At 39.5% G+C, this 12,019-nt stretch overlaps 2 protein-coding genes across 2 annotated transcripts; both read left to right on the top strand.

The window, feature by feature from the left end:
• Positions 1 to 1,712: 1,712 nt before the first annotated feature.
• Positions 1,713 to 4,517, top strand: LOC147851229 (glycerol-3-phosphate acyltransferase RAM2-like). The gene is made up of 2 exons (XM_087335808.1): positions 1,713 to 2,720; positions 3,349 to 4,517. Exons 1-2 carry the CDS (start codon positions 1,980 to 1,982, stop codon positions 4,222 to 4,224), a joined length of 1,617 nt encoding a protein of 538 aa, XP_087191934.1. The 5' UTR covers positions 1,713 to 1,979; the 3' UTR covers positions 4,225 to 4,517.
• Positions 4,518 to 10,118: 5,601 nt separating this feature from the next.
• Positions 10,119 to 10,436, top strand: LOC147851230 (uncharacterized). Its single transcript, XM_087335581.1, has one exon. It carries the CDS (start codon positions 10,119 to 10,121, stop codon positions 10,434 to 10,436), a length of 318 nt encoding a protein of 105 aa, XP_087191707.1.
• The last annotated feature ends 1,583 nt before the right edge of the window (positions 10,437 to 12,019 follow it).

The raw sequence follows: 12,019 nt of genomic DNA on the forward strand, positions 1-12,019 counted from the left end.
CCTCCTCGACTCAAGACTCCCCCCATTTGGCCCATCTAGATATTCTCATATCTCTATCCATCAAGGGCATAATGACCCCCTCTCCTCACCCACGAACCTTAACCACTTGTCTAGGCCCCCATCAATTCCTTCTAAGCATCAACCTTGCAATCATATTTCCTTTGTTGAGTATTTAATGCAATAATTGCGCCCTCAAAGTTCATAGAGACCCAAAACGTTGCTTTCAAGTTTCACTACTTCAATGTTCATTGATATGTATATCTCCGGATTTGATCCTTGAACATGAAATCCCAGTCTCCTTTGTCCCACTTGAGTCATTGATTTCTGGAAGAAGTCCTTTGGTTGAGTTGTTGACTTTGACTTTGGGGTGTAATCAAGTGCCTCATTGCCCTTTACACCTAGTCATGCTAAATAATACCCTATCTCCACTTTGACTTTGGATGTGGATAGGCTGCAGACATATCACTCTCTTGGCCATGGAACGAAATAATTTTGTATCATATAAACCAAAATACAATCAACACTAGAGACTAGAAAATCAAATCGATATGTTTTAGGATATCAATAATATATATTTTGGCCCATATTTTATAACGGACAATTAAAAAGCTTTTCTCTTTTCTAAAGTAAGAAAGCGAAATTTGCATTTAGTATGCGAAACTGTGATGTGACAAATGTATTATTGTTTCCAGATGGACATATCCCGGAAGACGTGTGCTTTTCCTCTGAAATCCCGGCGGAATTCCTCGACACTATATACTCAAAAACAAAAACAAAAAAAAACAAAAACAAAAAGAGGGAGACGTGATTGTGCGCGTGTCTCTCTCTCTCTCTCATCCTCATTAGGGGGAGAGAGATTGATCCGTTACACTACAATGTCCCCCCAAACTTAGCTAGCTCTCTAGTATATATATATACATACATACATACAATACATACATACATAAGACAGACAGACAGACAGACAGACAGACACACGTACCTGATGACCTCATTCCGCTCTATGGGTTAGCTAGCTACGTAGGTACTACGTACGTGAAACATACTCCTAAACTCCCTCTCTCTCCACCAGCAATCTCGATACTGCTGAAAGCATACATACGCTTACAATTCTCTCCACGATTTTTGATACCTCCTGGGAGCATCCAGATTCCATACAACACACCTGGTAGTCAAAAAGTAAGTGGCTCTCTGTATGACTGTGTGTGTGACTCTCATGTACATAGCTGGTCCCTAACGAATACAGGTACCTATCTATACATACATACATACATACATACATACATACATACATATATATTCATACATATGTATATGTGTACATCAATACGTACGTACGTATATATGGGCATCCAATACATCATCCATCATATACCATACGGGTGAGAGAGTTCCGGCTCCCAAATTCTCCCCAACGAATGAATTCTCGTCTATATTTATTTTCTTAGTACTTCGTATATACATACATATATGTACATACATGTAGTGTACTACTACTTTACTACCTACATGCCTTGTCCTTCTTCCCCCTAGGATGCATACCCAATTAGTACGTACACGGATAGGAGGAAGAGGTAGTTAGGTTACAACTTACTACTACTGGTTCCCTTCCTTATTCACCCACACCCTCCCCATTTTTACCCTTTACCTCAAGTACGCTTCCCATGAAAGAAAAAGAGTAAGCATTTATATATATATATATATATAGAATTCTATTTCTGTCTTCCCCAATCTGTTTCTAAAGTTTCAATTAATGGTTCTTCCCGACGAACACACATCCACCTGTAACTAACTAAGGCACAGGTTCTACAGAACCTAGCTCCGATCCCTTAGCTCTCATTTACAGTCTCTATCCTCTTATAACATAGCTCTACATCCACTAATTTTCATTATCATCTTGACTAGTTTTATCCAGTGACTCCTTAGAGCACAATATTGCCCCTGTTTTCTAGCTTAATTTGTTGTGTTTATATACACATATGCATTGCTTCCACCTCATCCAGTCCTTTTGCCTCTACTTTCAGGCATGCCTCTATGACACTGGCAAACTCAGGCATGTACTATTATTCCAAGATCCATGTGATTATGAGCCAAACAAAGCTGCCACACTGATCTTCCCGTGTGCAGAGATGTGTAATCCAGCGGACCGCACAAAGCAGTGGGTGGTGGCGGACCTTGAAGGAACACTGACCAGGTCCAAGAGGTCATTTCCTTATTATATGCTTATCGCCATTGAGGCTGGGAGTCCTTTCCGAGCATTACTGCTGTTGATTTTGTCACCATTCATATGGATGGTGCAAACTATTGTATCGGAAAACCTAGGAATTCAGATGCTCATCTTCATCTCCACAGTGGGTGTGAGGGCATTCGATGTGGAAAGTGTTGGGAGGGCCGTGTTATGTAGGTTTTATCTTCAAGATCTGCACCCTCAGGCTTATCAAGTGTTTGTATCATGTGGGAAGCGATGTGTGGTTACTGCAAGTCCCAGGATTATGGTGGAGCCATTTCTGAAGGATTTCCTGGGAGTGGAGCACATTCTTGGGACTGAGCTTCACACCATCAAGGGGTTCTGCACTGGGTTTGTGCAAGCTCCGGGTGTTCTTGTGGGTCACAAAAAGAGAGATGCTCTCAGGGGCATGGACATATTGAGACAGCAGCAGCAATTTGATGTTGGGATTGGCAATCACCCGAAAGACTGTTATTTTCTTTCATTATGCAAGGTATGCAAGTTAAGTTCTTACTTCTAATTTAAATATACTGATCTGTCTCTGTTCTGAACAATTAAAGTTGTCCTCTGAGATGAGTGGCATGAATATGAGGAAACGAAAACTGCTTGAACTTCTTTGCCTATTCATTTTTAACACAGCTAAAGAGATGATAGAGACAGAGATCAATGCCTTTTAGAGGAAAAAGATGATGGCCCATGAGATCCATTTTGACCTTACAATTTACAACTAAATTTGTTCTCATCTTATAACCTTGGGAGAGAAATCCAATGGATGTAGCTTAGTTGGTATGGTGTTTGCCAAAGACTTGATGGTCATGCATTCAACCCCTACACTCTGTAGTGTGGTCTAGTTAGTTAAATAGTGCATATACTGTTATTTGAACCAGTCTGATAAGAAAATGGCCTGCCAATTAGGGTAACGCCCCAGAGAGATAGGTATTAGAGAATATGCATCTACAACACATGCTTCCAGGGCTTCAATGTGAATGATGATGATATGTAGTTTGTGTACCACTGACTAGACAGCCGGTTACACTTAAATAGTGCATCAGCAATATGGAAGTGTGGTTTGAGAAGGAACCTGTCAAACTAATGATGGTAAATTTGTTGGTGATATGCAGGAAGCATACATGGTTACATGTGAACAACAAGTACATTCGGTGCCAAAGGAACAGTATCTCAAACCATTGATATTTCACGATGGCAGGCTGGTCAGAAGACCCACAGAGCTGACATGCTTGTGTGTATTTTTGTGGTTGCCAATCGGCTTTTTACTGGCAATCCTTCGAATATGTGTGTGGATATTCTTACCAGTGAATTTAGCACTACCATTATTTGCACTGTTAGGTGTACGAATAAGAGTACAATCTCCTGCATCATCATCATCAGAAAGATTGGCATTGAGAGACCAAAAGGGAGTTTTATTCGTGTGCACACATAAGACAGTTATGGATGGTATGGTGCTATCTATGGCAGTCGGTAAGAAGACAGCAGTAGCCATCTATAGCGTAAGTAAGTTTGTAGAGGCACTTACACCCACGAGGACAGTAAGGTTGGTGCGGGATCGGGTACGAGATGCAGAAGCAATGAGGAAAGTATTGAAGAATGAAAACCTCACAATTTGTCCGGAAGGAACCACATGCAGGGAGCCTTATTTGCTCAGGTTTAGCTCTCTCTTTGCAGAGCTGAGTGATACTATTGTGCCTGTGGGATTGAATGTGCATCAGAGCTTGTTCCATGGGAGCACAGCACGAGGCAACAAAATCATGGATCCCTTGTTCTTCTTCATGAACCCCTCCCCAATGTACACTGTGAACATCCTCATGCCCTTGACGAAAGAAGAATCATGTGCCTCAGGAAGATCTGCATTTGAAGTCGCAAACTACATCCAGATGTTGCTGGGTCTTGTCATGGGTTATGAATGTACACAATTCACGAGAAAGCATAAATATCGTATTCTGGCTGGCAACGATGGCATTGTTTCCTCATCCAACTAAAAGTAGTCTTTGTGGAGGATGGGCATTTTTGTTTTTGCTAGTTACCGCAACTGCATTCTATTTATTCCTTACGGTGAATACCAAACTCACTTGATTCTTTGGATTGGAGGCTAGCACAGGATTTTTCAATATCAACATTATTTCGTGGTTTCCTCCCAGCATTGTCGGGTAGTTTTCCGATATAATTAAGAGAATAACAGAATTATGTATAAATGGCCCCCTTCAAATGGGAGAAATTTCTGCATTTCTATTGTTTCCTGTTGTGTTATATAACTTCATGGGTGCATTATGTTCTCTCTTGTTGGATATAATCAGCTATATATGCAAGGGAAATACATCTCTCTAGATCAATGGGAAGCAAATTCTTGCACATGGGGCCATGTTAATCAGCTACACATTAACATGTTACCAAATGTGTATCTTTAATACAATCGAGCTGACCATGTCTCATGGATCCTTGAGGTTGGCCTTGCTTCCTGTCTTTTTGTCATTGTGTAAGCAGGTGTTAGAATTTTTATTTTTGAGAACAAGCTATAAGATGTACATTGTTTCAGCTTTCATCTCTTGAACAAGCTCTTAGTTAGATGTATATTGTTTTGCTTTCACAGGTCTCACATCGGCCTTTTTAGAGACTTTGATACATTTATTCTCTCTCTCTCTCTCTCTCTCTCTCTCATGGGCCAATTTTGGCCTTAGAAGTCGTTAATATATCTTTCTTTCTCTCTCTGTGTGCATATTGTTTTTCGGCTTTGAATCGTGATGTGGCTATCAAGCTTCTACAATTGTAGCTTTCAGGTGTATTTACCCTATAACATTGTAGAAACTATCAACAAATAAGAGGACATCACATGATATCATGTTTATTGGTCGCATATGACATTTCAGGCATAGTCGTTTTCCAGGTTTGAACCAGCAGACGCATAACTTTGTAGCTTTCAGTTGTACTTTATAAGACTATGGCGATAAGTAGAAACTGTCAACAACCGGATGACATATTTGAGATACAGGTAATTGGCTTTTAGCATTTAATGTAGAGAGTATGTACATAAATAAAAAGGTAAACCGCCTGATATTAGATAATGTGGTCTGTCTACACCAGAGAATGCTCAAAATCTCACCCTAAGTCTACAAGCGTTTTGACACACGCGTATATGTAAGAATTTCTTGTTAAAAAAATAAAAGAAAATCTCTACGCTCGCACAGGTCACATGTGCCATTACAAATCTGAAAAATACGCCACTGCATCCATCACCGGAGGCAAACCACTTGTGCAATTTACTCACATGTAAAGAGAGAGAGACAGAGAGAGAGAGAGATGGTAACCTGTGAATCCTTCTGACGCTCCCATTTGGGGGGTAGAACATAAATGGCACCGTGTGACAGTCGAAAAGAATCAACGTCTCATTCATTGCACTTCTCTCTCTACCTTTCGTTCATTCCACCTTCTCTCTCTCTCTCTCTCTCTCTCTCATACTCATATTTGTATTCAAGGCTTCCCGCGTCCTGCCACTTTTTTGGGGGTGGGGGTAAGAAAGGTGTGTATTATGTATGTATGTATGTATGTATGTATGTATGTATGTGTGTATGTATAGCTGTTGCTCGCTGCATGCGTTGACGCAAAACAAACAAACAATGGTGGGGTTGGAGTTCACTCACTGACTCGTCATCTGTCCATTCTGACTTTTGGAAGATATTGTCACTCTACACGAGGATTGAATTCACTTCGTTTAAAAATGCGAAAAAACTGTGAGTGACAACGCTAGCTTCTATGTCAAAATCTGTCCGCACCTCCTTTAAACAATACATGTAACATGATGCTTAGGCTGTGGGTCTATTCTTGTTTGTCCACATAAATCCGAGGCACGTCTCTAAAAACTTTTTCGGTGTCTCCATTACATATTCAATGTTTGACTTTTGCTTATCATTGGCTCATAAATCTTATGGTTTATACACATTCTATCAATTGTCTATCACTTCAAACAATTGTAATTTTTAGTCACCCATATGTATGTTGTAAGTACAATTCTAATTGTAGGAGTAGAGGTGTATTAATGTCTTCAAAGAGGCCAATGTTGCCTATGAAAGCAAAACAATGTACCAAACGCTTGTTTGTCAATCAAGAACTGAAAAATAATAAAGTGTATAGCTTGTTTCATTGTCTGGAAATGAAAATGAATAAAATGGAGATATCAAAAGTAAACTTGATCTGTTGACCCAACCATAAACCCACATGGGACCTTCCATCTTGATTGGATTGCCACACTTTGTTCATTTTTGGTGTATCCTAACTGTAAGAGCTCCAAGCTACAACTCTTTCCAATGCAATCACTTAAAACATACTATGGAATCTGCCTTAGATACATAGTATATAGCACAACAACAAATGTTATGCTTCTCTCATATAGCTAGAATAGCATATTGTTGCTTTGTCTAATCTCTCATAACCATGGCGTTGTGAGAGCCTCCTTGAACTTCTTGTTGTTTTCTTGTAGGCTTGGGAATTGTAGGCGCTCCACCTATTTAACCACCTCATTTATGATAAAAATTCTAACTCTGTTTGGAAACGTTGTCTCGAAGATTTGCGCGTGCGTGTGCTACTCGAGCGACCACTGGGGTCTTGGACTGGGGAGGACATTTGCGGAATTATCGAAGAGATGACGATCAATGTAAGATTGGATGAACTTTGTTCACTTGAGAAGAAGAAAGATTCTACACTTGAGAAGTAGAAAAATATGAAGAAGATAAAGACAAATATAATTATATTGATGATAGTGGTGTTGGCGCACATGCACAACCGCCGAAGTCTCTAGAATAGGTGTGGGGATATCCTTTCGTCCTCGATCTTCTTCCTCCTTGTGTTGGGCCTTCGTCTTCCCGTCACCACCTTCCGTCTCTCCGGTCTCACGTTGACATATGGGCGCAACCACCGAAGTCTCTGGAACAAGTGTGGAGAAAGTCTCGACATGGCTATCCGTCGTCGACTCGTCCATAGCCACCTCCGACTCGATGTCGTTTGTCATGGCTACCTCCTCAACCACGTCGGACTCAAACACTCTATCTCCCTTGATCATGCAAGCTTTTCTCATGCTTGCACCTTCATCACTCGATGTTTCGTACACAATGTGTGTTCTGAAACATTTATCCTCCCTCGAAGTGGCGTTCGCCGTCCTTGAATCATCGGCCTCCTCCTTGGCCGTTGTTTCTTCGTAAGACAAGAAGGTGACTTGTTTCGCACCTTCTCTCTCGGTACCGTCATACCGAACCTTAGCTTTTGTATTGACCACTTCATTAACCTGCATTTGTTGGGAGGTCTCTTCTTCCTCGATTACCATTCGCCTCGGTTTTGTCTCCCTTTTAAGCTGCATTTCTTTTGTTGGTGGCGCGTTGCTGCATCTCGTCCCTCTTCGATCGTCCCTCATGGCTCGTCTTGTTGTCATCGATATTCTCGCTCGCCCCTTATCGTGTAGTCGCCATACACTTTCCACTTTGCTCGAATCCTCGATGAGGCCATTTGCACTGTCATCTTCTTTGAGTTTGAGGCTGATGACCATCCTTTCCATTCGATCGATTGACTTCACGAACATAAGGACCTTATCGACCCCCACCAATCTTTGTTCCCGCTCTTAGAGTTGAGAAAAACGACGCTCGAAGTCTACGAATGCTTGTGCCGCGCCTTGGTGGGTCTTCGCCGATGTCACCCATTGGTCAAAGTTGCGTCGATCTCGTCCCTTCAGTCTCTCATAGCCATATTCCTCCAATAGAGCCTTCTCGAAAGTCGCCCACGAATCATGAGCTTCTAGAAGCTCTTTTACATCTTTGAAGATCGGTTGAGACACCACCCGACAAAAGTACTCTAGCCTCATAGCTTCGTCCACACCTCTTGAATCCATCTCCGCATTGTAGACTTTTAGAAAACTTTGGACTTCGGCGCCGTTGAAATAGCTCACTCGCTCAACTACCCTCTCGACGGCTTGTTGGGCTTCATTTCGTCTTTTCCCTTCTCTCAGAAACTCCATCATCCTTTTTGACATTGCCTCCATGAGATATTCAACATCCATCTTCGTCCTCCCATGTTGCTCTTCACGTCGGGTTCACCAAATAATGTCGCAAAGATTCGCGCGTGCGTGTGCTACTTGAGCGACCACTGGGGTCTTGGACTAGGGAGGACGTTCGCGGAATTATCGAAGAGATGACGATCAATGTAAGATTGGATAAACTTTGTTCACTTGAGAAGAAGAAAGATTCTACACTTGAGAAGTAGAAAAATATGAAGAAGATAAAGATGAATATAATTATATTGATGATAGTGGTGTTGGTGATATCACATATTGAGCCCCCCTTTACACAAGCTCCACTAGGGTTTTTATAGCTCTCTTCATGCACAAAACCGTGGGTTTAGAACCATGGTTTTGGGGACACGGTTTTGCTTATGACATGCACAATCCATGGGTTTAGAACCATGGTTTTGGGGACATGGTTTTGCTTATGACATGCACAATCCATGGGTTTAGAACCATGGTTTTGGGGACACGGTTTTGCTTATGACATGCACAATCCATGGGTTTAGAACCATGGTTTTGGGGACACGGTTTTGCTTATGACATGCACAATCCATGGGTTTAGAACCATGGTTTTGGGGACACGGTTTTGCTTATGACATGCACAATCCATGGGTTTAGAACCATGGTTTTGTGCACATGGTTTTCTATGGTTGTTTCGTCTATAATTCGTATATGAAAAGGAAATACATAAAATCTACATTATATAATAGTTGTCCTAGTGGTAAGGCAAACATCTTGTATCTTAGCGGTGCAAGGTTCAAACCTTGCTTGCACCCCTCTATATGAACTCAAGTGCCACTAGTAAGGACTTAGGCTTATTTGCTAAGTGCATGTGCAATGTTGCACATCCTTGGTTTATTCGTCTCACTTGGTTTCACACAGTAGTTGAAAATCGTCACGACAACGTATGTTGTGCCTCATTGATGTTGCATATGGACCTAATGTGGTTACATGGGGAAATGTCTTTTGGATGGATGTAAATGTGGATAAGCATAATTATGAAAGGAAAAAAAATATTATTTACCCTTCAAAGTAGGGGAAGGCAAGTCAAGGATCATTGTTGTAGAATACTTAGCATAAAATACGTGTAGAATACGGTATTCTAAGTATTCTACAAATATTCTAACTATTTTTTTAAAATACTTAGAATACGTATTTTATATATAAAATACGTTAATTATGTTAAATACTTAGAATACTTGTAAAATACATTAAATACTTCTTAAAGTTTAAAGTTTAAAAAAAAAAAACAAATTAAAACTTTTTTGAAATGATAAATACTTGTTAAATACGTAGAATACATCAAATTTTTAGAATACGTAGAATACGTCAAATTTTAAAAAACAGTAGTTCTAAAACGTAGAATATGTGTAGAATACTTCAGAGTGTTCTAAACCGTATCTAAACATAGAATACACATTTTTTAACAACTATGTTAAGGACGTACTATATTTAGGCTCAAATCAATTGAATTTAGATGCCACAGTATGGGCAACGATATCATCGATGATTTTGTGGAATATATCGATGCAAAAATGTGTTTCAGCCAATAAAGCAAAATCTTGTTCATTATGTGAAGGAAAGCTGGTTGATGCTTATTTCAACTTTAAAAGGTCAATATGACTCCTTCATTGGTAATGAAGATACCATTTTTCGTAAACCACGGTCCTTTAAAAGCAAGTGGAAGGATTCGTTTGTCTTTATGGAGAGAAATGACAAAATGGTTTGGCAATATCTACTCCCTCGATGGTTGTTTCCTCCATAGGTGGAGTTCAGTACCGCGAAGAGAGCTTTGGAATAGGATGGTGGAAATTGGCATGCCATTAGAGTATCATGTCTATTGAACGATTATATGAGCAAGTTAGATGTCAACTAAAATCTGAGAATGATTTCTCAAAACACTTTTTAAGCAACACGGGGTTTAAGCAAGGGTGTCCATTATCACCTACACTCTTTCGTTTATGCATTGAAAATTTGGAAGAAGTGGTTAATCGGGTTTCAAGAGAAGAAGGATTAGACGCCCCAAAACTAATGCAACAAGTTATCTTATTGCTTTTATATGTGGATGATGTGGCTATCTTTTCATATTATGTTGATGGTATGCAATGTTTACTTGGAGCATTAGAAACATTTTGCCAAGGAGTGGACTAACCATAAATGTGGATAAAACAAAAATGATGGTAGTGTGAACCATCCAACCTCACAAATACCGTATGCTTACAAAGCTTTAAGTATTTTGGTATTGATGTACTTGCCACAAATAAATGGAGTGTATGCTTTGAGTTTAGACTTCAAGTTGGTTGGAAAAGTTTTTATATGCTGGAAAATAAATACAACTAAAGTGATACTCATGGATGGGAAGTGAAACTAATGTTATTTAATGTCATGGTAACACAAGTTTTGCTTTATGGAGTAGAAGTGTGGGGACACACTATCTCTCATAATGCATGGAATGAGATTGAGTAGATTCAAAATATATTTTTGTGGAGACAATTGGAAGTAAAATCCATCACCTCCTATCAAGTTATGCTCTTGGAAACAAGTGTTCAACCTAAAGAGATATTGGCGCTACAGAGAGATATAGATACATTAAAAAAGTCAAGAATATGGTAAATCATAGAGTACCACATATTGCTTGGAAATTGGATGTAAACTACAAAAGAATCACAAGAGTAAAATTCTCTCATCTGGTTAGGTAGTTGACATAAAAAATGGTTCAAAAGATGGGATGTGGAAGATCTCCTAGAGCTTTCAAGTGTTGCTATGAAATATGCAGTTATTGAGGAAAGATTAATGCACCCACTAAGGAAGAAGGGGAAAGATGCCAAAAGGACAAATTTAGAATATAACATTGTTGTAAACATCAAACCTGAATGTTGGATTCTATATAAGGCAAGAAGGCCTATTGATCGTATTCAACCTTACCTCATTACTAATATGAGTATTAACTCTTGTAGAGCCCTATAGATTCCTTCATACTCAGTCACACAACCTAGGTATTGAAGTTACATTATGGAATCAAAATCAGCCAAATATAAAGACATGTAAGGTATGCAAGGAAGGGCTAGTAGAGGATGAATATCACTTGCTTTTTACATGCTCTGCATATAGTGCAATTCGTGAAAGCTATGATGATATATTAAGAGAGGGTGATGACTTGAGTATCATACTAAAGAGAACACCTAGAAGGTTGTGCTCATATGTGTATGCCTTATTTGCACACCAAGACTTGGTGCTTCAAAGTATGAATATCCCTTCTTAGGAAGGAGACACATCAAGATAACTTTTGTACTTAGGTCATATGGGTCAATATTGGCCTCTCTATGGATGATAAAAAAATATCTATCTATCTACCTTCTCGGAAATTGTTCTCATACTTTCCTGATGTTCCTCTTGTCCTTCACCTAAGGTTGTCTTAGTGTTTTTGGCCACACTATTTATGATGAAAACCTAATTAATCTTGCTTACAATGAAACTAATTGGGTTGTTGATAATGAGACATCTTAATTACATTTCACATCTAGATAGGATCTTTTTTCACAATATACTTTCATTGATTTCGGAGGTTGTGAAAATGGGAAATCCATGAACTATCAAAGTGGTAGACACAAGAACTATTTGTTTGGAGACCAACACAAGATCGAAGTTGATTCTCAAGGAAGTGTACTTGATATTTGATTGCATCTTATCTCCACTAGCATGCTAGATGATGATGACTACTGCAATATCTTTTT

The sequence above is a fragment of the Azolla caroliniana genome, unplaced genomic scaffold (genome assembly GCF_043228905.1).
Source record: "Azolla caroliniana isolate FFs.n. ecotype wild unplaced genomic scaffold, voAzoCaro1.0.p SCAF_20, whole genome shotgun sequence".
In the NCBI taxonomy this organism is placed as follows: domain Eukaryota; kingdom Viridiplantae; phylum Streptophyta; class Polypodiopsida; order Salviniales; family Salviniaceae; genus Azolla; species Azolla caroliniana.

Coding starts and splice junctions, on each gene's coding strand:
- LOC147851229 (XM_087335808.1), top strand. CDS start 1,980: ATGCATTGCTTCCACCTCATCCAGTCCTTTTGCCTCTACTTTCAGGCA. Junction 2,721..3,348: donor ATTTTCTTTCATTATGCAAG/GTATGCAAGTTA, acceptor GGTGATATGCAG/GAAGCATACATGGTTACATG.
- LOC147851230 (XM_087335581.1), top strand. CDS start 10,119: ATGTCTATTGAACGATTATATGAGCAAGTTAGATGTCAACTAAAATCT.